The 23,170-nt window shown below is 48.1% G+C and overlaps 1 protein-coding gene across 3 annotated transcripts; it reads right to left on the bottom strand.

Annotated features, from left to right (window-relative positions):
- Positions 1–323: 323 nt before the first annotated feature.
- Positions 324–21,973, bottom strand: NDNF (neuron derived neurotrophic factor). Of its 3 annotated transcripts, none has more exons than XM_018083864.1 (5): positions 21,878–21,973; positions 21,601–21,754; positions 4,315–4,580; positions 3,245–3,369; positions 324–2,392 (listed from the first exon to the last, which is right to left on the bottom strand). In XM_018083864.1, the coding sequence occupies exons 3-5, from the start codon at positions 4,500–4,502 to the stop codon at positions 1,002–1,004; spliced, it is 1,704 nt and encodes a 567-aa protein (XP_017939353.1). In that variant the 5' UTR covers positions 4,503–4,580; positions 21,601–21,754; positions 21,878–21,973; the 3' UTR covers positions 324–1,001. The 3 variants fall into 3 exon arrangements, with proteins under 3 accessions (XP_017939353.1, XP_008927089.2, XP_029819914.1); XM_008928841.2 differs by having other exon boundaries at positions 4,315–4,503; XM_029964054.1 differs by lacking the exons at positions 21,601–21,754; positions 21,878–21,973 and adding an exon at positions 19,956–19,993 and having other exon boundaries at positions 4,315–4,503.
- Positions 21,974–23,170: the final 1,197 nt, after the last annotated feature.

The following is a 23,170-nucleotide window of genomic DNA, read 5'->3' as shown; positions in this document are numbered from 1 at the left end:
CACTGCCTGGGTGCTGCAGACTGACACATATGATGGGATCAAGGGAAAAAGTCTGTTACCTGTCCTGAGGCCCTGACCTGTACCTTACTTCTGGGACTGGGGCAGTGTGTATCCTGTTCTGAGCTTCTTGAAATGGGGCTGGGCTAGTTCCTTCTCTGAAGTGTGTTTTCCATTAAGCAGCTCCCTACAAGCTCTTGAGTCAACGAAGGTGGCATGGAAAAACAAACGAGAAAATTCAGAAAATCTGAGATCCAGAAACACAGTATCTTACAGAAACCTACACAATGGAAATACCAATAGAAAAGGAAAGGAAAGAAACAATATATAATCTAATATTTTTAATTTTATGTACAGGAATATAACGTTATGGCAACTTTGTACATGAAATACATACAGTATTTAAACATGGAAATCAGCTAGGTAAGAATTTACATTAGCAATGAAACTGCTTCATGTGCAGCCCAGTTAATACTTAGTTTAGATCTGTATTTTACTGGGGGGGGGGGGAAGAGATTTTAATAGTTTACAATCATAGAAACATAAACATTTAAAACAAGACTCTATAAAATAATTTACACAAACCCTACCGCTTACACTGAGAGAAAGGGTGTACGTCTGTGAGTTCTGTGTGTGAGTAACAAGGTGGACAGATGATGGATCTCAGCCTTATTAAGTATAAAATAATTTAGAAGCAGTTCATGCAATATGGAAGCAAAGGCGTGCCAGTTCCTCCGAGGTCTCCTGCTACCTTGGACATCTACTGAGCATCACACGTGGGCCACTGGACACATGACAATACCATTGCCAGGTGCTGCCAGAGAGCACCAGCCTCAGTTCCTCCAAACAATTACTTACGTAAACATAAATATACAAGTTGATATCTTTTCTACACAGTACAAATACAGCTCACAACTTCTCAGCTGTGCAAGTAGTCGATCCGCATACTTGGAAGTAGGATAACGCTCAGTCCGGAGTTCCATATATTTCTATGTACAGGGGCACTAACAGAACTTCCTTGTTTTCACCAATTTGCTCTGGTATTTCACAGAGTGCCCCCCGTGCCCTATCACGTAAACGTCCAGCAGGTAGGACTTGCCAGGCTGCAGGCCCCTGATTGTCTCTGTGGTCACTGCTTTCTGGATGTTCTGGCTGTGGAAGTATTTACAGAGAACCTTGTCCGATTTCTTCCTCGTGTCTGGACCCAAGCACTGGTTCTGCTCCCTTTTCTTCTGCTCTTCGTTGTAGTTGTCATCCACTTCCCTCTTGTAGATGCAGAACTTGTTCCTCTCCTGCGTGCCCAGCCAGGCCACCGTGACCGACGAGCACGTGCGGAGCTTGTCGAAGGCTTTGATCCGCGTGTCTTCTGGGAGAGAAGGAAAAGACTGCTTGTTGGGCCTCGTTGTAGCCAGGATCTTCAGCATGGAAGCACCTTTCTTGCTTCCTTTCAGCCTAACGAGATACTTCGCTTTCGCTTTTCCCCGAAGCTGGAACTGCCGCACGCCCTCCACGCTCTGAGACAAGAGAAGTTTTCCATCTCTTCTCACTTGGATCTGAACAGCATCCAGGCACGAATGAACGGAGAAGGTGACTTTTTGGTGGGATGAAACGGGGGCAAACCGCAGGAATTTGGCTCCCTTTCTCTTGATGAAAACATCTGTAACTTTGCCGTCCTTCAGCTCGACTGTTTTCTGCTTGGCCTCCTCCTTGGTCCTGGCGAAGGTGCCGACGTACGCGGTGCTCATGTTGGTGTTGGTGTTCACCGCAAACATGTCAAAGTAGTACTGCGTGTCGGGCTTCAGGTCAGACACGGTGAAGATGTTCTTGTTCCCGATACAAACCTTATGCAGGTCAACCCTGGGCTTTGAGGATGTTTGCCGCCCAAACTTGGATGGTTTCAGGAAACCCCGCTCTTTGCCGGAGTTGTTGTCCGCAGGGAAGCCAAAATGGGCAAAGTCAAACGGACTGAAATCCAGGCCTGGTTTTGGAGCCATCATGAAGGCGTCGTCAGAACTGAGCTTGGCTTCCACAGCGCAGAGGCTTTTGAAGTTGTGCTCTTTGTTGATGACTATGCAGTACTGGATTGGCTGTTTCAGTAGGGAGGCAGTGGGACTTGGCTTCCACGCCAGGGTCACCGTTGTACGTCCCAGGGAGGTGACATCGATTCTGGGATCGTAAGGTAATTCCGGATAAGGCTGGTCCGACTCCGGAGTGGTGGTTGCGTACACCTTAAAATGGGTGTCCTTCTCTGTGGACAGCAGGTCTAGTTGGTACAGCCCAGATGGGGAACTAGAGGACACAAAGTACTCCACGTCGTTGCCTTTGTAAGAGAAGAGCTCTGTGCCTTCCTCACTGGTAATCTGCTGTTTCTGTTGCTCAAGAGGCTCTGGGTCACCTGCATTACAAGCAAAGAAAAACATCTGTACAGACACACTCTGTGAATATGCAAAAATGAAACTCTAACAGACACCTACATTTTGCTACATACAATACAAATGTGAGATGAAAAGGAAGGTTTTGTCTTCTGAGGAAGATGTAATCAACACTTCTGTCAAATCAGAGGGGAAAATTGGTTTGGCACTCAGGTTAAAACCAAATGCAACAGAAATTCTACCTGGCCAGTATTAGCAGAGTCTCATGAATGGTAGCTAATACCTTCCATGGGAATATCAGGCACCCCACCTGGAGATGCCACACAGTTCCCCAGGGAGAACTGACTCACTTGCCTGTTCCTGGACATGGGGCCTTGACTTTGACCCTTTAAGTCAGGCTAAAATTTTGTTGCTAAATACAGTGGGGACCAAGGGTGTGTGTACCCTCCCATGTGGTGTGTATGACAGCTTAGCATTTGTGTTGAGAGGCTCTGGAAGCCGAAGCCCTTTTCTCTCCTGAGCAGCAGTTACATGGCTCCAGGTCTACCCCCTCAAAGGGGTGAGCTCAGCCCTGCTGCAACTCCAGCCCTGTCTCTCCAGTTCTTACCTTGTGTACACAGCTCACAGCAAAGCCCCCAGGAAACCCAGTGCCCTCTGTGACCTCAGCTTTCCTTTTTATTTTTTGTAGCCCTTTTCCCTTTCATGTTGCTGCCTCCTGCCCGTTTCCTGCACAACAGCAGGACTGGGGCTGAAGATCCAAACAGCAGGAGACCATAAAGTTGGGCCTGCTGTGAGATTCAGTGTTTGAGGAAACCTCAAATCCAGGAGAAAAGCAGGTCTGTGTGGCACAGGGAAAATCGTTCGTGGTTTGTTACCTGAACCTTCTCCACTGGCTTCCTCTGGGAGCTCTTGCACACTCAGTTTCCACTCCAGGGGGGCATCACATGGGGTCACAGTCACTGCTAAGGGAGTGTTGTCCTCTTCAACCACAAAGAAATACCTAGGGGAAGGTTAACAGACCACATGTCAGTAACTCCTGAGGGCAGCCAACTGGCAGGGACTGACCTGACGTGACTGAGGATGGTCCTGGAGGGACAATGGAGTCAAAAGTGTTACTGACAGGCAAGTGTGTGCAGAGAGAATGTGGGAAGGCCGCTGGGCGAGAGCTAAGGAGGTGAGGGGAGTCCTCCCACTCAGACACCGGGGTACAGTTCACACTTCCTTGTCAAGACACATTTTTTACCCCTACACTAACTGTGTGCAGTGTGAATAGTCACAAAGGTATAAATGAGGGAAATGGGATCTCCCACGGAATTCAGGGATATGCTCTTCAAGGCAGGACACACATTTATGCTATGTCCAGGTAAGGGCCCTAGAAGCACATATAGATACAGACACATCCAGCTGCCCTCCCACATCCCCACAAGCTCTAAACATCATCTATTGTAAAGTATTTCTCACCGATGAAGGCTGGAGGAGAAATGTGATATGATGGCAATGCTGCTCTTCCCTGAAGTCTTTGGAGCCTCAGGTTCTTCCCCAGTCTAACCCCAGTTTTTTCTGGAAGTGGGGAGTTCAGATCAGACTGCCTTACACTGCTACTTTAAAGTTCAATATGAAATAATGAAGAGAGACAAGTGTGGTCGGCTAAGCCTGTAGTTTCTAATTTCCTTCCCTCTCCCTTTGCCTCCAGACATGGTTAGTGGCCCCACTTCAGGGAAATTCTGTGGTCTGTGGGAGCTCTGGGCTTATCCCAGAAATCAAATAAATTGGACAGGCCCTCAGCTGGGGAGGCCAGATTGGGATGGAAACTCGCATAGTTACTTACTTCACCAAACAGAACACTGGCATTTGTATTTCTCTGGTTTGGGTCCAGCTTTTATTTCAGCAAACAGAGCTACTATCTCCAAAGTACGACCTCCTCCCTTGAGCCAGGCAGAGGTACCTTTTAGGGGTGTCTCGGAACAGGTAGCTGCTGATTTCCGCTCCATCCGGGATGACGGACGTATCGTGAAAAAACGCTTTGTCCCGGATCTGCATTTGGAACAGCTCCTCATCCCTGGTCGGGAACTTCTGGGGCCTGGAGCCCAGTGGCAGCAGCAGCAACAGCAGCGGGCAGTGCAGCAGGAGCATCCTACAGCAAAGACAGGGAATCCCACCTCAGGAGGGGGCACCACGTGCAGCTGATTCCCTGCTGAAACGTGGGCGTTCCTGTAACAACATCATATGCGCTTTTGCAGGCACCTTCCACCTTGAACTGCAACTGAGAGCAAGCCCATGCACTGCTTTCAAATGTTTATCTCTCCCTGTCACTACCAAAAGCCTCCCACATACTTGGGTAGGGCCGCAGCTTGATGTTTTGCCACAGCAGAGACAGAGCTCGCTGGACTTGGGAGCTAAAGCCAGCACAGAGCAGATGGAGGGGACATCGGCCTCGCTCTCCTCAGGAGATTTTGTTTGGGCTTCCAACAATCCTTCAGAGAGTAAATACTTCCAGGGAAGTTGTTCTTTACAAAAATAGTGAATTAGGAAAACATGTGATATAAACCCACACATATTCAAAGCACATTGGTATTAACATGCAATTCAGCAGGGCTTAATCCTCAAGCCTGATGGGAATTGCAAAACACAAAAGCAGAGAATCCTTTACAAATTAGGCACAATAATTCATAATCTCAGCCTTTCATTATTATGTCTACAAGTAGGTCAGTAATGACTACCCGAACACATACAGTGAGACAGGCTGGAAATCTCCTTTCAGTACAGTAGATGATCTCGTATATAATGGTTCTGGTATGGGGGGAGTAGGGGGGGAAACAGTCCATTTTTGGTACGACTATATCAAGTTTAAATTGCTAAATGATAACATTTATTTCAAATTAGGGGGGGAAAAACAAAGGAGGTTTAGGTCTTTACCTCAACTGTATTAGCACTGGCTTTGGGGAGAAACATGGTAAAAAGCTGAGCTGGCAGGAACAGTTTTATCTTGTCCCTTGGCTGAATGTGTAGTCAAACACTGCTCCTGTAAGGTAACTGTGACTTTATAACAAACCCTTTCTTTTTAACTTTAAGATCAAATCTACTCCTGAGATTGGGGTTTACACACACACACACACACACACACTTGACCCTTCTCTCATATTTTATGCAAAAATAGCAAACATAAAGCTCCTTGTTCCTTCCACCAATGCACAGGTCCCCTCAGCTCACCCCTCCTACACACTCCCCTCTCCTGCCCTCCACTGTCTCTGGCCCCGTTATCTCAGATGATTCTTGCCCTGCTTTCTACTGTTTTTTCCAGCTCCTGCTGTCCAGCTCAGTCCCTGCCCTCCATCTATTTTCCCATTGAAACTGGTGATGCAAGAGGGAAGAGAAAACGTGGAGCAAATTCCAAAGCATCCGTAAGCCACGAATGACGCATCCTCAACGTTCCCTCACAGGATGCAATTTTATCTTCCCCTCTTTTCACTCATGCCCTCCTCAGCCTTCTCCCTCCCTGGTCTGACACATATTCCTGTATCTGCAGCCAGATCCTCCCCTCCCTGAGTGGAACACCATGGAAAGATAAAAGCAAAAGCTTCTCCCAGCATCATGTCCCAGGTGGGCAGGGAGAGCCCCCTGCAAGCCCCCGAGTGGTGAGCTACTTATACCTAAATCCAGATTTAGCTTTCCCAGCATTTGTCAGATTTTATCCCAACCAGCTTTTGATGGCAACAGACATATTTCCTCAAATTCAGACTGAAGTGTTGATACTTATCAGAAAACTCAATGGCATTTGACCTTTTGGAGCAAAGATCCAAAATACTTGCTGACTCGAGTCACCAGAGTCAGCAGAAACCTCCTCTCACACAAAGCAGGATGAGTTTCGTGTGCTCTAACATGCTGTTTATTGATTTTTCGAGTGTTTTCTTTGGCCAACAGGGAAGAAATTCTTTCCAACTTAATCACAACAGTTAGAGCAGATTATTTGGTTAGGTAAGAAACTCTGACGCTTTCTGCAGACAGCGTCCTCCACGTGAACCCCCTGAAATTGCAGCCTTGTGTATTCCCATAGTCAGTCCCACTGCAATGTAACCTTTGTTAAAATAAACCATTCTGATTACAGGCTAAGCTTCACTTCTTAAATAATTTCACCAGTTAATGTGCTTAAAAAACTCCCATAAACAGTGTTTCTGTCCCCATTACCAACCACAGAGCAGCCCTGAGGTACAAATTTGCCTCTGATTCCTTTATCTAACTGTAACAGCATTTTGGCTTAAGAGTAACTGCAAGGAGACACATCAAGGTTAGTTCTGTGATCCCTGCCCATCCCATACCAAAATACCTGGAAATACCTCCGAAAATGCACTTGCTAGATGTGAGCCTGTGAATTCTTGCCCTACCCCCAAGCCCACAGAAACTTCCATCAAATGATTTTCTTGCCTTGGATTTGTTTTTAGAAGCCAGGTACAAGCTGAGGCCCAAGCACTGCACTGCTAAGCCATACAAATTAAGTGAAATATGCTGTGTGATTTTTTTTGCTCTCTAGACTGTGCCACCTCCTTAAATGCCTTTTATTCCTTTTCTACAAGTTCATCTTGTTTTCTTTTCTTTTAAACTCCGAGTCAATATTTTATTGATATATTCCTGCTGACTGGAGGGATTTGCCTGCTGTTTATCACTGAATTTAAGAGAGTGCCAAAATAAACAGTCCTAAGTGAAATAATAAGCACCGTTTTCCTTCTCCAGGATTGCAAAAGTGCCCTCTAATGGCCCATCTTTACCTCTCGCTTTTTTCCCAAACTCTCTCCCTAAACTGAGCTTTAACTCCAGAGGGAAAAGTCCCGCGGCTTGACCCACTCTGAGGAGCCAGACTGTGAGCAGGGAGCATCCAGGGGGTCCTCTCCCAGCGGACAAGGCAACTAGTGTTGCCTGTAGGCCACTGGGACACGGAACCCAGGGCAGGTGGCCAGGGTTTCCTTGGATTTTCACATGGAATGCAACAGTCCTGTCTCCAGGTGAGCAGCTCCTGGGCTACACAAACACTCTGGCAGCAACAGCCACACCTCAGGAGAGGTTTGCTTAATAAACCTGGATGTATTTACCTAAGTAGATCAACAGATGATGAAAAATACATGCTGTACATTGGGATATGAGTTATTTTAAACACTTCAGAATCTACCACCTTGGCAGAGGCTTGTGTTTTTTTCCTTCTCCCACAAAGAATCAGCCTGGACATTTTATAAATTCCAGTTAGAAGCACATACACATGAAAGTTATTGCTAAATCAGATCACCGGGTTTATGATGATTACAATGAATTCCTATTTTTTAAAAATTTCCACTCAGGCAGTGAGCCTTACCCGACTTTTCCAAAATCCCACCTCCACAAGCCCTACACAGCCCTCTGTCCTGCCTTTAAGACCTCTGCATAACAAACTTCATCTGCACAAAAGGCCTGCAAATCTCTAGGTAAACTGCAATTATAAGCAGAAGAGGAGGGGATAACGGGATTTGCAGCTGGCTCAGGTTCTGAGTGGAGGGACAAATTAGCCAGAGCCGTGGCAGCACCTCACAGGCTTTTCCCACAGGCTGCAGGATCACTGGGGTGGGCACATCCTCAACCAAAGCCAGAAACAGGAGGCCTCAGGGGAAGATTAAATCACCCCATTTTTGATTTCACTGCTCAAGACTACAGTATTTTCTGACTGCCCCAAGCACCACTGTCCCTGAATATACCCACGCTCCATAAAAAGGGAGCAAAAGTACTGGATTCACCACATGCATGACAGTCATCTCCAACTGCCTTGATCTGTGGAAATCATTTGCTTTACCCCTCCACTGTCTGTAGTTCACAGAGACCTGTAAAGGATTTACAACAGCAAAACAAAAAAGATCTGGGTTTACCTGAAGCAAATTTGTCTGGAATAACCAAACCCTCATGTTTAATTACAGAGAGTGGAAAGTGCATGGCTGTAATTTAGTGAGGATAATTTCAAGGCACTGCCTGACACAGTGCTTTTGTGTTGCATTTCTTCTCTTTTTTATTATACGGATGGTTGACTTTTTTCCTCCTTACATCCTATTTTTAAACTCTGGCGTGCTGGGGTGCTGGGTTTTTTTGCTGTTTACATTACCCATGCTGCATCTCATAATAAGCCTGCAGATTTATTGACACCATTTAAGTCCAGCTTTGGAAATAAAAGGGCACTGTGTGACTTCTTTGACTCATTATAGGAATGCTGCAAGTAAAGAGGCAGTGAGCTTTTCCATTATACACTTCATTTCCAGCGATGTATAACACAAATACACGTGCCTCAGCACACACAGTTATCACCTGAGAAACAGAGGGGTTGAAAAGCACCTACCAATTTCGATTGTAATACAATTAGTTATTTTTAAAAGTGCAAACAAGAAAAAACAATGCCTTTGCAACCAAAGTATTTACCGGGAGCTGCGCCATTTGTTTGCTTAGGGGGAGACCAGAGGGGAAAAGTGAAGGGCTGCCATTTAATGCTCACTGTTCCCTGAAGGATCTGGAAAACGTTTGGTACGCTTTTCATTTGGGCTTTTTTGTGGTTTGGTTTTTTTTTTTTTAAAGCAGCACTTTTGAAAACTTGTTGTCTGGTCCTGCCTCGTGCGTGGGGGAAATCATGGGCCAGGCAGGGCTGTGGGACCTCTCCTGGGGCTCGGGACAAGGAATGCAGCCCTGACAGGGATGCAGGGGCGTATCGCTGTCTCTGTGGATTTTAAAGGCAAATATTTTTGTGAAGTGCCACAGCCAGCTTGACATGGCAGCTCCCGTTGGCAGGACCAGCTGTAACTGGGAGGGCAGGAGCATTTATGGACCTCTAATCCGTGGATTAAAGCTCCCTAAGTCCGCACGGACACGATGGACTATAATGGTGCCTTTGAAGCATTTAGGGTCCACCGTGTCAATAATCTGTGGATTAACAGACTGCCTCTTGCAATTCCAATTCAACCCACGATTTTCCTTTGCTGGGAGTATTGTTTTAGCAAAGTAATCACAGTAGCACAGGAAAAAAAAATCCAAGCACGTGAAAATAAGAAGGTATGAGGAAATAAGGGTACATTTCCACCAAATCTTAATGAACAACAGTGGCAGGGAGCTACAGCTTGGCGGAGAGCTTAACTCCAAAGGGCTATCATTGTAAAATGCAGAGCTGTCTCAAATTAGACATGTTGAAAAGCAAACATACTCAGGGAGATACGGTATCAAAAAATCAAATTTTACATGGACTATTTTGTTTCTAAACCGAGCCTTATTTATTTTTCCACTTTTAGTGGAAACAGATCCAACTCTGATTACATCAAAATCGTCACCCTGGAGCTGGTGGTGGCTGGATGCTTCAAACACCAGCTGAGCCAGGAGATACCATTTGGGAGACTCGAGGAAATGCCTCATAGTTTTCCACATACCAGCACTTCTCCCCTTCACAGCCACCTCGACCCAAGGGAGTGTCAAAGGCAAACAAACAGCGAGTCCCCGGCAGCCTCTGGTACAATGCTCAGTTGTTCTGTCCCTGCGAGGGATGGCAGTGGCTTGGGAAGAAGGGATGTGCTGGAGCACTGGGTGGCAGCCAGCTGGCAGCCCTCCCCCTGCCCAAATTATACTTCCCTTGGTCACTCCTGTGTCCTTACTGTCATACCTGCTCACCCTCCCAAACCTCTAAGTGGCTGGATGTTGCTCCTGGAGAGGGCAAGTGTCACGGGACAGGTCACTGGTCCCAGCTCTTCCAGAGGAAAATCTCATGTCAGACTCAGAGGAATTTTTTCCATAGTCTCAGCAGGGGTTGAGCCCAGTTGGAGAAACAAGGCAGAGAAATCTTAGTTTGCACAACTCCAGGCTGTTTAAGATAACCAACCCGGAATGCCACGCAGCCCTACCACAAATCTTTCATCGCAAGAGCTGGAGGTGTTTTATAATGGAGAGTAATTATTATCCCCTTGTTACAAGCAATAAAAGTAGGGCAGAGACTTTCCTTGTTCAAGGAAATCCCAATATAATCCCTTCCTTTAATCATAAAACAATAGCTGCTTTCCCCGGCCAAGTCATTCTGCCTTCAGCACAGCTCTCCGGGTGTACGTTGCGCTGTCTCCGTAATGAATTTCAGCAAGGGGATTAGCAGGGAGGAACATACGAACAATTACAAATTACAACCAACACCAGCACATTGGGATTTGGGACAGAGTTTCCCACTGCTTCTTTGGAATACTTCAGAACGCCACTACGAGCAAGAGCCCTTGCCAAAACCCACGAGGGGCGGGGATGACTGAAATGCCAGGGCGTGACAAAGAGCAGGGACAGAAGTGGTGTCCGTGCATCCCGCTGTCGCATCCTCACACCGCAGGGGCTTACAGCTGGAAATCAGAAGGGCTTTTGCAAAGAGCTTAAAACATAAACCCAAAGTCATTACTGCGTTAACTACCGGAGGAGTTAAAGTGGTTTGAGCCATTCCTAGGGCCTGGGGAATACCGCTCGCCTGGAGGCTGCTCATGGACAACAAGGTGTTGGATAAAGTAGAGAAAACAAGGGGCTGGTGCAGGGTAGGGAGCTGTGGGAGAGGCAGGGAGCTGCAGGTCACTAGAGTGACTTGCAGAGCAGGAGCAGGGGGAAGCCAAGCCTCAGGCAGCTCCAGCAACAACCAGAGCACTCACATTTTGTGGAAAGCTGCGCCATGAGCACAGTGGAATCACTTGAGCACTTCTTCCCTTCCACTTTTTGGTAGGGGATTAAAAAAGGGAATACTGCTGACTACTCTGAAACCCTGTTAAGTGCACAGAGGCTGATTCCCAGAGCTTCCATCAGATACGCGGTTTTCTTCAGGGTCAGGAACACCACCACACACATCCATAGGATTACAAGCCACAGCCAGCCCCAGGGCATTAGTATTCACACCCACCTCCCACCCCTACACACACAGTTTTCCTGCAAGAGCTACTCAGAAATTCTCACTTGCAATGTTGCCATACCTCCTGTTTTAGCACCGAGGATTTCTCAGCGCTCCCAGGCTCACCAGTAACAACCAGCAATGTCTGTGCAACAGTGTGGAGCACAGCAGCAGCAGCTCTCCAGAAAGCCCTCTGGCAGCTGGAAGAGCAGAGCAAGGCAGCAGCAGCAACAACCCATGCTCATGCCCAGGAGACAATTCCCCAATCCCTGCAGTAACAGTCGATATCCTGGGGCAAAGACACAGCAATGGGAACTCAAACAGAGACCATAGCAGGCATCTGGCACCAAATGCAACTGTAAGGTTGGATTCTGGGTTTTTTTCAGTCCAGGAACATTCCTAGTTAACTAAATGTGGGACAGGAGAAAATACAATTTATTCTGTTTTCTCCTATATTTTTTCGGTCTTATCCCTGTGTCACTTTCGGTTACACCCGAATCCTGCAATCCAGATCCCCAGCTGACTTCAAAGGAATGATGACTTTTTCCACTGAATTCAGAGTCTAACCCATATGGGAATTAGGTTGGAAAAGCCCCCTAAGATCATTGAGTGCAACCACCAACCCAGCACTGCCACTTAAGCCATGTCCCTTAGCACCACACTGACACATCTTTTAAATACCCCCAGGGACGGTGACTTCACCGCTGCCCTGGGCAGCCCGTTCCAGTGCTTGACAACCCTTTCCATGAAGAAATTTTTCCTGCTGTCCAATATAAACCTTCTCTGGCACCACTCGAGGCCGTTTCCATTCGTCCTATCAGTTGTTACTTGGGAGGAGAGACCAACACATATTAATTATGACCACAGTAATACATGTTACATTGATAGGCGATCCTCCAAAATTTCCCGTTCCCTAATTATCATCAGAGTCCAAATTTTTCTGATTGAACTTACTATCCAAAATTTAATTCAGTTTTAATATTATCTGCCTTCAGCTTTCAAGGTATGCAAAGGAAATATTAGGCCCTGCAAGTCCTTAATGAACCATTAAGGTGCTCTCTCATAATGATTTGTTACATACACCCGTAATTCACAGATGCTGTGTCTCATTTTCCCTAGTTGGAAAAGGGCTGCTGGAAATATGTAAACATTTGCCAAGTGTTTGGAAATGGAAAGTATCAAATGCGGTGCTGCAGCTATTGATATTTACATAGTTCTACCAGCACGCTGGGTGTTGGAGCTGGCAGATCTCAGCCACGGTTACAGCAGCAAGGGCTCGCGGAGATCCAGCACGGATCACTTCCCACTGCCCCCAGAGAAAATCCCAGCCTCCCCCAGCTGCTCACACAGCATCGCTCAACCTCTCCAGCACTAAGAAGCCATGTGATTGAGCAAGGATTTGCCTCCAAAGGGCAAAATGGACAGGAGGTGGAGAGGCACAAGCATTGGAATTGCTGCCACACGTGAGCCTTGGTCAGAGCTGACACACAGACCTGTCTGGAGAGCTGTAAGACACCACAGCTCACCAGCCACCAGCCTCAAAGCAGGACAGGAGCTTGTTTGGGAGCTGCTAGTCTTCAGCCTTCTTTCTAGCACTTTTTTGGCTTTCTAAGCAGAGGACCTCTGCATGACCCAGCTGGAAAGTCTTTCCCAAGTGCAAAAAGATGAGTGCTCCAAAGGGATGTGCTGCCAGAGCTTCAAACCTGCCAGGGTCAGCTGCAGAGCTGTGGTACGGGATGTGAAAAATCTGTTTTTCAAAAGGGTTGGTTTCAGCTCCACTCCACTGCTGGGCCAGTGTTTATTTGTCCAGGCTGGCAGGCGAAAGGTTAGTCCTTCATCTGGTTACTGCCAACAAAAGCCCGGGGAACACATACGGTGGGGAGGTCACACTGTCATGGGTGAGTGAACATCCAAACAGCCCCAAAACCTTCAGGCCTTCTTATGGCAACCATACATCCTCAGCTGACAGCAGGGGAAAGAAGGGAGAAGAAGGGGGGAAAAAGAGGAATTTTTGCATTCAGAGATGACTGAAATGCGTGCCAAGGGCATTTCCTTTCCCAAAGGGGGTAAACGTGGTGAGAGCTGTGGCACGGGATCCAGCACTGCCTTCTGGGCACCCTTTTCTGGGAGTGTCCCTTCACTAGGGACTGGAAACAGCTACACTAATCTTGGATGAAAGTTACTGCTAACAGACAAAGTGTCATTTCAGCATCACGGTTACTACCTCACTGTAAAACCCAAAAAGCTGTAAATTCAAAAAAGTATCCGCTCTTAGGTGCTTTTTCACCAAGGGCCACAAGCTGGGGTCTGCTCAGCCCCTGGTTGGAGAAAGCCATGGTAAGCCCATAGTTCCAAGTGGGACTGGTCATGAACTCCATGAGCAACAGGTCAAGCCAGAGCATGTTTTGGGCTACTGAAAGTGCACCTCACTAAGATGCATTTTTGAGTTAAAGGCCTAATTGCCTGGGTTTTCTTATAAACACCTTGCAACTGCTTTTCCTTAGATGAGTGGGAATTAGAATGCACTCTGTAAATTAACACAGCACATTTCTTTCCCTGAGCCTGCCACTCTGCTATCACACACTTGCAGGAGACGTCTCAGACTCTTGCTTTAAAATTCAAACATTAAATTAAGTTAGACTTGTTCACGTGATGCGAGAGGGTCTTAAAACCTACTTATTTTTCCTTGTATTATTTTTTCCCAACCATTGTACTATAACAGGATTATAAAAGTTTTAATTGACTGACATTAAATCTTCCCTGCAAAATTGTAACTTTAATACCCCCTAGGACTATTAGATTTTTATTCATTATTTCTCATTACTGAAAAATCAGTTTGAGAGCGCCCCTGGGGTCTTCCCCAAATAAGGATAAGATCCTATTAGCCCTACAAATCATACTCAAGTAAGTAATACTTACCCAGGAGAGAAAGCCCCTGGGGAATTAAACACAGATTTAGTAGCCAAAGGAAGGGAAGGAATGGGGACTAGAAACCGTCAGTGCTGCTCACTGATGTTTTCCTTCACATCCAGAGACCAGCTGGCAGCTCCAAGACACTTGGCTTTCCCGCACCATCATCATCCCAATCTGTAAACTGCTTAATTTGCATCAGGTTTCTGGGTTTCAGAACGCTGAGACACGTTTAGACTGTTTGACTATAAACAAATTAGCAGCAAATCTGCTGCACCTAAACAAAGCAGCAAGTAGGAGAGAGAGAAGGCTCCCTTCTCCACGATATTCTGGTTGCTTTGTAAAAACCTTCCACCCTGTTTAATCATCCCTGCAAACGTGTGTGAAGAACCTGTGATCCCTTTGCAGCAGGAGCAGTGGCTGGTCTAGCACTGCTCTATTTTGGTACTGAGCAGGTCAGAAGGGAGAAAGGTGAAAAGCATCGTTTTTCTCACTCCCCAATAAAGTTTTAACCCCTTCAAAGTTACATTTTCTTAAATAATAATAATAATAATAATAATAAATAAATTTGCTTAATTAGGCAAACAATGCTTTTCCCCTGGAGGCCCCAGGGGAGGTGTGGGCCTTGGAGGTGTGTCCCGCTGCGAGCGTGCGAGGGTCACGCTGGAGGGGCGCTCATATCCTCATATCCGGACCCACCAAGGGGGGGAATGAAGTAGGAAAGATAAATTATTGCCTTCTGGTTTCCAGTTTTCCAGGTGCTCGCAGTAAGTACCCACTGCTTCTTATCTCAGCTGTCACACCAGCAACAAACATCTCTGCAACTACTGAATTTAATTACCCTGAAGCCAGAGCAGCCCCAGTTCAGGCCAAACCCGAACAGCCCCGCGTGCTCTGGAGAAATCTGTGAGAAATGCTGCACAGGCTGCCATTACCTGCCCAGGTGGGAGGACAGAGCCCACTGAAAGATGCTCAGCACAGGATTTGCCTGCATCCTTCTGGTTAATCAGGTATATTTTTGTTCATTGAAACAGTCATGTACTGGGGCTGGGTTCTCAAACAACTCGTGTTGCTGATTACTCGAAGGGCATTTAAAACCCGTCCTCTAAAATGTCCCCCACCATGTTTTTGGTGAAATCAGAGTATCGGCTACCTCACATATGAACTGAGACCACACTCTGCCTGTTTCTGATGTGTCCTGCACGACTGACACGCTCCCTGGGATGCAATCAAAGCCATCTACACAGTCATGGGATTTTCGACTGGTTCCTGTTACAGCTCCATGTTAACATTTATCTTTCTCCTGTTCCATGGGTGTCCTTGCATACAGCAAAAGAGAAAACTAATTTTGAAAGAACAAATTTCTTTTTAATATTTACTCTCTCTCTCTCCTGCTCTTAACGTATTTCCAGCTTTAAGCACATTCTCCTGGAGTTATGATTTATTATCCTGACCTCTTTCCCGATCTAAGGGCAAATACTTCCTCTCCTAATGACATCTCGTTAAAGTTTTCAAACATAACATCTCCTCAGTCTTCAAAGCTCCTTCCATCCATCCATAAGCATTAGGCTTATTTGAGTCGTTTTCTCAGGCAGAAACTATCCTTGCTTGATCTAATGAGGATTTTTGTTAAAGTACATCTCAGTCACGATGTAAAACAGAGTGGGGAACGCGGCTTCTGCGCTCTGCCTTTTCTCCAAGGCATTGCTCGCTCACTCACTGCTCCACTCGTGATGCGGCTGAGCTCAAGTAGTACTTAAGTCCCTTCTCTGTTCTTACCTATGATATTTGACATAATCCTGACTTCTTCTAGTTTATTCCTGCCCATACAGTCAGTGATACCAGTGGCATTCGGTACCGCACCAGGTGCTCTGTAAGCAAGGTAAACATCAGTCTCATGGCCTGTCAATACACTCTCACACAAAACTTATATTCCAAACATTTATGTTATTAGCTGAGGTTATCATCCCTGGAGCTGGGCATTCCCACCAGTATGTACACCCTTTCGTAAGGGCTTGAAAACTTGTTTTCTTACACGAAGGAGGAGGCCCTTCCCTCCTTCAGTCAGGTCCACCCTTCTCCTCTGCATTTTATAATCAAACAGGAAAAGAAAGCAAAACCTCCCCCGTTATTTTAGCTCTCACAAGTGGCTGAACTGGTAGCCCAGAGCAGCTCTGTCGTCCTCCACATGAACAACATCAGCCCCTCTGAATGCTCTGCACAAGGAATGTGCAGTTTTCATTAGGCTGCCCCTAATGCAGAAAACGTGCACGTTCTGCGGGGTGGGATGGAAACCCGCCGTCCCTGGTGTGTCCATTGGTACAAATTAGTAAATCAGCCTCCTGCCAGAGCAGGCCAGGGGCTGAAAAGGTAAATACCCACTTAGCAAGGCAAAATAAAACCAGCTCTAGAAAGATGCGAGACCCCGAAGGAGGGCTGAAACAGCCCCTTGAAAACAGTGAAGTAATGGGCTTACAGTTTTATTATTCACATAAAGTTTAGTGACTTCAAAATGAACGCGAAGCCAAACAAGACTTGTTATCCCACTAAAATCTGGGCTGTAACTGAAGCCAGTACCCAGATGTTCTGTGGTAAAATCCGCCGCCTCGCTGCATAAAAGCACCACATACCCTGACGTACAGTCCTGGCTTGCCTTTATCCAAACCTACTTAGATTCTGGATTATTTTTCTAGCAATCTTTTAAACTGCCACGGGAAGCATAAAAGGTGGTCTCCTACAAAACCGTTCGGTACCAGCTTGAAATGTAACCATTTGCAGAAATAAATCAGGATTTCTTTTTAATAAACTGTTTATCACCAGCCTCTTGGGATATAAATTGTAGAAGAAAAAGCAGGGTCTGAGTTTAATAAACATCTTGTCTTTTTATATATATTAAGGCAGAAGACCCTGGCACACTTCAGAGTGAAACATCCGGCAAACAGGCTCAATCCAGCCCTACTGAAGGCACGGGACAGGGAGCAGAAGGCCACAGCATGGCTGGAGCTACCAGGAAGGGGTTTACCCCTTCATTTTCAGGGAACTTCTAAGGTGGGCAAACCTTCTAAGGAGGACGAAGGGGACTCGAAGACGGTGTTTCTGCCCATACGTGCAGTTGGGATGTATGAGCCAGGATGCTCCAGGGGCAGCTTGGGCTCTTGCCAAGCTGGCCAGGAGTAGTGTGGCACTGAAGGATGCTCAGGACTCCCAAGGTGGAGCTACAGCACCAACTGTGTCCCCAGCCCAGCTCACAGGAGCTGGAGAGGGGTGCTGGAAAAGCCGTGGCAGATGGGCTGGAGCTGTGTGCCGGGAGCTTTAAGCGTCAGCTGAACACGGAGTACGTGGTGAAGGCATTCGAGCCGAGCAGGGAAGGCAGCACAGGCGCTATGTGATTTTGAACAGCTTGCTTGACAGTTTGCACCATATTGTATTTATAAACATTGGGGGAAACCTAAAAGCTTTTCCTCGGCGTTTCCGAAGTCGCCGTCCACAACAACACAGGCGTGCGGGGCGATCCTGCACAGCTCTGCCTCACCTCTGTGACAGCCTTCTTACAATTAGTTAAGGGGCCCATATTAATCTCTGTGGGATCAGCATCCCACACAGTGTTCAAATTCCCTCTGAAACTGTGATACGATCACCACACCCTGACCTTCCCCAGGGTGACCGGGGCGGGAGGTGACCCGCTGGTCGGCAACACCAGCAGCAAGTTACAGCCGTGCCACCTCCTTCCAGGTGTGGCTCACACCAGGGAGCAGCTGGCTCTGCTCGGGGGTGCCACAGAGCGTGGCATGTCCCCACGTGTGTTGTGTCATCTCACTAGCAGGGCTGCCATGACACGCTGAGGTGCCCACCCTACACAGCAGAAACATCAGTGGGGTTTCTGTGCAGGGCCGTGCAGGCACAAAGCGTGACGCGCCCAAAACCTCATCACAAAAAGGTGACAAGGCAGAAGGAATTTTTCAGATGTATTACCAAGTCCTTTCAAAATGAAGAGGGGCTCTTTCTGCTGGCACAGAAAGCACACAAGGTATCTCTCTTCTCACCACAGAACAAAACACAGGCACAGGAGCCTGAATACACCCACACAGTCCCCACGCATGATGCACTGCTGCACATTTCAGCTTCATCACATTTTTAATGGTCAGAGTAGAACATAAAAAGTCCTCTCCTCCTTCAACTATTAATAGGTTTTAAATCCTAGACATTAGGTACTCACAGAGATTTGTAGTGGTACTAGAAAGCTGCCTGCAGCAGCTCTCCTCTTCCAGGTACGTATGTGTTTAACTATGAGGTAGGAGAGCGAGGCCGGCAGGATGAGGCATTCCCGACAAGGAGTGATCTGAAATGCCATTCCTAAAATAGCTAAGAATCAGCGATTTTCAAAGTAGGCTGAGCAGAAATACAAAGTTTTTTCCCCTGCTCCCTCTTACAGCCCAGCCAAGGGTGCTGATGATGTCTAACACCCGAGCGCTATTTTTACGGAAACCAGGTTATGGACAAGCCAGCAGTGCCTTGCCAGGGTCACTAATGTGATAAATCACTCGCTGTCAACCACCCAGGGAGGAATTCACCCTCCAGTCGCTCTCACCTCTTCCAGTTTTACACAGATACAACTCCATCATCTCGACCAAGCACGAAATCAGTGCATCGAGGCTGGAAGCCCATCGTAAGACAGTGCCAGATGGGGCTGCCAGTACTGCCTGACGGTAGGATGCTCCAGTGGAAGCACAGTGCCACACCGGTGTTACTGAATGTCTCCTGACATCTGCTCACAAACAGCCAGCCGGGCCAGGGAGATCCGTGTATTTACGGCAGGGATCCTGCCTCCCCGCTTAGCTCGCCCCATGCGGCTCAGTCAAGCCACCAGAACAGCGATACTATTTAAGTGCTTTAATTAACGATTGTAACTAGATGCTAACCAGATCCTTTGGCGGGGAGGGAAAATCCAAGGGAAGCTACAAGCTTCACAACCCTCTCTCTGAAACCAGCCTTGCAGAGGCTGCCTAAGTCCACGTCGATGTCCACCGGGATGATTTCCAGAACAGCCCTGGGCAGCATGGCACAGACAAGATCACGCTCATCCCTGGCACCAAGCTAACCCATCAGAGGAACCAGGGCACATTACTGCTCAAGTATTAAATACATCCAGAAAAAAAAAAGTCACAGAATCACAGCTTTTCAAAAATCCCCGCCAGCCTTTAACTGTGAAGGTTTAGACACATAAAAGTTATATCTGCAAGTGATTAAACAACGCTTTGTAGCCATTGTCTCTGCTGTCGAAATAAAAGCGCAACCCAGGCTGCACGTAGCAAATCTCCGCACTTACATCCCACCGTTGAGTCTTCTGTCTACTTTTTTTTGGTAGCCACTTTTTTTTTTCCCCGAAAACAACGTACGATGCTGGCGAAGCCGGAGCCTCTGCCTGCCTGGCACACACCCGCCCAGCGGCAGCGAGGACGAGCCGGGGGTTCCCGGCAGCCGCCCGGGTTGTGGGGCACCGGCCGCCGCCGGCTGTAAGAGGGCAAAAGCGGGGGGGAAAACCCAAAGCTCCAAGGCGAGGCGGGGACCCGGGAGGACGCCGAGGTTCCCCCGGCAAGCATCTCCGCGGCGGAGCGGTGCCGGGACGCGGGCTCGGCGCCTGCCGCCGCAGCGGAGGGACAGCGCCGGGTGGCCGCGTCCCTGCTCTGGCCGAAGGGTCCCGCACCGGGGTGGGGGCAACTGCACCACCCGCCCGCCCCGGCGGCAGTCGGAGGGGGCTCGTCCTGCCGCGGTGGCCGGTGGCCTACCTTGCGGCGTCCGGTCCCGTCCCGTCCGTCCTACCGCGGGAGGGGAGAGGCTTTTTTTTCTTTCGGGGGGCGGGTGTTTACCTACCCCCGCCCGCTCCGGGCGGGGACGGGCTGCAGCAGCGGGGACTGTGTCACGCACGTCCCTTCGCGCTTAATAGCCCTTCCCTTCCCACCCTCCCAGCGGGGAAAGGGGGGGAAAAAAAAAAAAAAAGAAGAATAAACAATAAAACGCAGGGAAAAGGAGCTGGGAAGCTCCCCGGGCACCCGCCGCGCCCGGGCGAGGGCACGCCCCCCGGCTTCTCCTCCTCCTCCTCCTAATCTTCCCGGGAGGAACGGCGGGGCGGGCCGGCAAAAGTTTTGGCGGAGTGGGCGCGAGCGGCGGCGCCCGCGGGCGTCTCTCGCAGCTGCCGCGGGCCGGGCCGGGCCGGGCCGGGCCCGGGCAGGGGGGTCCCCGGGGCGCGGCCGCCCCCGCCCCGTAAGCCGCTCGGCGCAGGGCGGGCCCGGAGAGCAGCCCCGGCACGGGGGGAGCGCCGCCCGCAGCCCCCGGCAGAGCCGCGCAGCGCTTTGTGCCGCGCCGCCGGGGGCTACTCAAACATCCATCTTGGAGGGTTGTATCCTGCCCGCAAGCCGGGACGGCGGAATGCGGGGCCGCCTGGCGCGCAGCGCTCTCCCACTCCTCTTTTTCACGCAGCCGCCGCTTGGAGGGGTCGGGGCTGCGGGAGCGCTGCGGAACATCCCGACAGCGACGGAGGCGGGAGAGAGGGCTGGGGAGACCGTCAGGGATGCGTGAGAAATGGGATTTATTAAACCCTCCTGCAATTTAGCAAACGGGTCTTGAAGCTCTACATTCAACCTCTCACCTTCTCCCTCATTACGTTTTTGTCAGAGGCATCTTTCAGGTTTGGGGAGTCAGGGGCAGTTTTCTTACCATTACCTGGGAGCAGAAACTATCCTTTGCCATTTAAAAACAAACCCCTCTGGTTTTGTTTCCTTTTTGGCACATCAGTCATAAAACCGTCAAGTGCTACATAAGCATTAAACAAGTTATTACTGATAGCAACTGATGGGTGATTTCCCTGAAGGTAATCATTCCTTCCTTACTACTTCAACAGATTTGGGAAGTACAAATAAAATAAATTAAAATCTCTTTTTTTTCTTTTTTTTTTTTCTTGCAAGGCAGCTGGGCAAATCTTACAGCAAATCCTCGGCACGGAGGGATGCAGATTATCACTTTCTGCAGGGTGACAAACAACTTCACTTTGTGAAGACACAATCCCCAGAGGAGCTCATGTCTTCAGGGACACATAGCTGTCCAGACCTCTGCTAATTGCCATTAGTTACTGCCACTTACCTCCCACTCTGTCAACTCACAGAGCAGCCGGGTCGCTCCAGGCAAGGCAGCGAGCACTCTGCCCAAGGGGCTGCTCAAAAGCATAAGTTCACCAAAAGTAACCCAGGATTAAGAAAAAGAGCCCCCCGGGAGCCACTATCCAGTTATCCTTCTGTTTTCATGTCCCTGTTTTGACATCTTTTACAGCTATCCTTATCATTTTCAAATAGGTTTCAAGGGTGGGAGTTTGGGGAAGGGAGGAAAGGCACAAGTTTAGAACTAAATTAGGTATGTTTAAGGGGAAACAAAAAATACCTGGTGTAGGCGCACAGCATCCCGACTTCTCCCTTTCCAGAGGATTGTTCCAACTGCAGCACCTCAACAAAATAATCTCAGCAAAATACACGTGGCTCCTCTTTCTGATGCAGAAGGCGCAGAGGTTCGATCATCCAAAAATGGGAGGATCTGACTAAATAAGAAAGCCAAAATTAGTAAAGAAAACCCGGTACGTTCCGAGCAGATTTTCCCCAAGCCTTCGGAGTGTGCAGGAGGCAGCAGAGAGGGATGTGCTCAGGTGAAGGCAGGCAGCTACCTTCGGGTCCGATTCATGGCACACCAGGATTTTGTAGAGCCTGCAGAAATGGCTGGCTCGGGTTTGAGGTCATTAGAGGTAAAATATTGCTACCCAGCCAAAGAGCTCTCGAGGCTGCGCTTCACACGCAGGCAAAGCGATTATTTTCAACCTGAGGACAGCTTTAGTGCTATTGTTCTTAGGGGGTATTACTGTTTGTGATTTCAGGGGGAGCAGGAAGACATCCCCGGGATATTATTTACAGAGGTATGTGAACACTGCACAGATAACTCTCGTTTTGGATGCCTGCAGCTCCACCTCTATCGCAACTGTAAATCTCTGTCGTGATTTAAAGCTCAGCACGGAGCGACTCCCAGCCAGGGGCACATTAAAAAAACACCTCCACAACTAGATTTGCCGCTCTCAAAAATTTATAAGGTACAAAAAACATTAAACACAGATACCAGAGGCAGATTTGGGATTCACATGCTGGAAGCCACGTGTATGTCTGGAAGGTACTAGGGCAGCCAGTTAAATGGATACCAAATAAACGAAAGCCCCAAATACAGAAAATTCTCCTGTGTAGGTGATTCCTTTAAACCATTAGATAGGGGACTATCCCAGGTATTATCCCAGCACATAGCAAATTGGCATTGAAGAGCTCCCCCTGAAACCAGAGGTGACTCAGGTTTGTACAATCTTTACAGGAACAGGTCCCAGGCATGGAGAGGTGCAACACCCAGGGCAAAGAAGTCCTTGACTGTAAAGTGCTGTTCCTTATGTTTGTGTGGCAAAACCGAGGAACCAAAGGGGCAGGAGATCAGCAAACCTTCAAATGACTTCTCCCTGGGCATTCATCTTCTCCTCCCACCCTCTCAAAGGCTTCCAGGGAACTGAGCAACATGGCACTAAATACTGATGAGAACCAAATTATTCATTCACGCGCAGTCGCAATCTCTGTCTGTAACTGCGGATCATTCGCTTGGGGGCTGGAACTGTTTTGATTTCAGTGAGAAAATAAACATCCAAAATTTGGAACATCTGCAATTGGTTCACAAAGAGGACTGTAAACTGTCTGGGTAAAAATGGCACTGCTCACGGTGTCACCACACTGGGAGACCCCGTTGGAGCGGATGGGTAGGTGCTACCAGGAAACGAGATGTGTGTTATTATGTGTTATGGAGAGAAAGAGCAGGAAATGTTTAGTAAGATATCCAGTGAATAAATCCTGAATAATAAATCTCTGCGAAACAAAAATGGAAACAGGCAATTGGATATTCTAGGAGGGGAGGAAAGAGGGATAATTCATCATAT

This window comes from Manacus vitellinus, unplaced genomic scaffold (genome assembly GCF_001715985.3).
Source record: "Manacus vitellinus isolate BGI_N305 unplaced genomic scaffold, ASM171598v3 scaffold_69_pilon, whole genome shotgun sequence".
NCBI classification, from domain to species: Eukaryota; Metazoa; Chordata; class Aves; order Passeriformes; family Pipridae; genus Manacus; species Manacus vitellinus.
The sequence above is the reverse complement of the archived record's forward strand: the minus strand, read 5'-3'. Positions and strand labels throughout refer to the sequence as shown.

Bases quoted from the DNA above. Each gene is read 5' to 3' on its own strand.
- NDNF (XM_008928841.2), bottom strand. From the start codon at position 21,620: ATGCTGTGCGCCTACACCAG. The intron at 3,370-4,314 runs GTACCTCTGCCT...ACCTTCCCCTAG, and splicing joins TTCCGAGACACCCCTAAAAG to GTATTTCTTTGTGGTTGAAG. The intron at 2,393-3,244 runs GTAACAAACCAC...CTTGTAATGCAG, and splicing joins AGCCAGTGGAGAAGGTTCAG to GTGACCCAGAGCCTCTTGAG.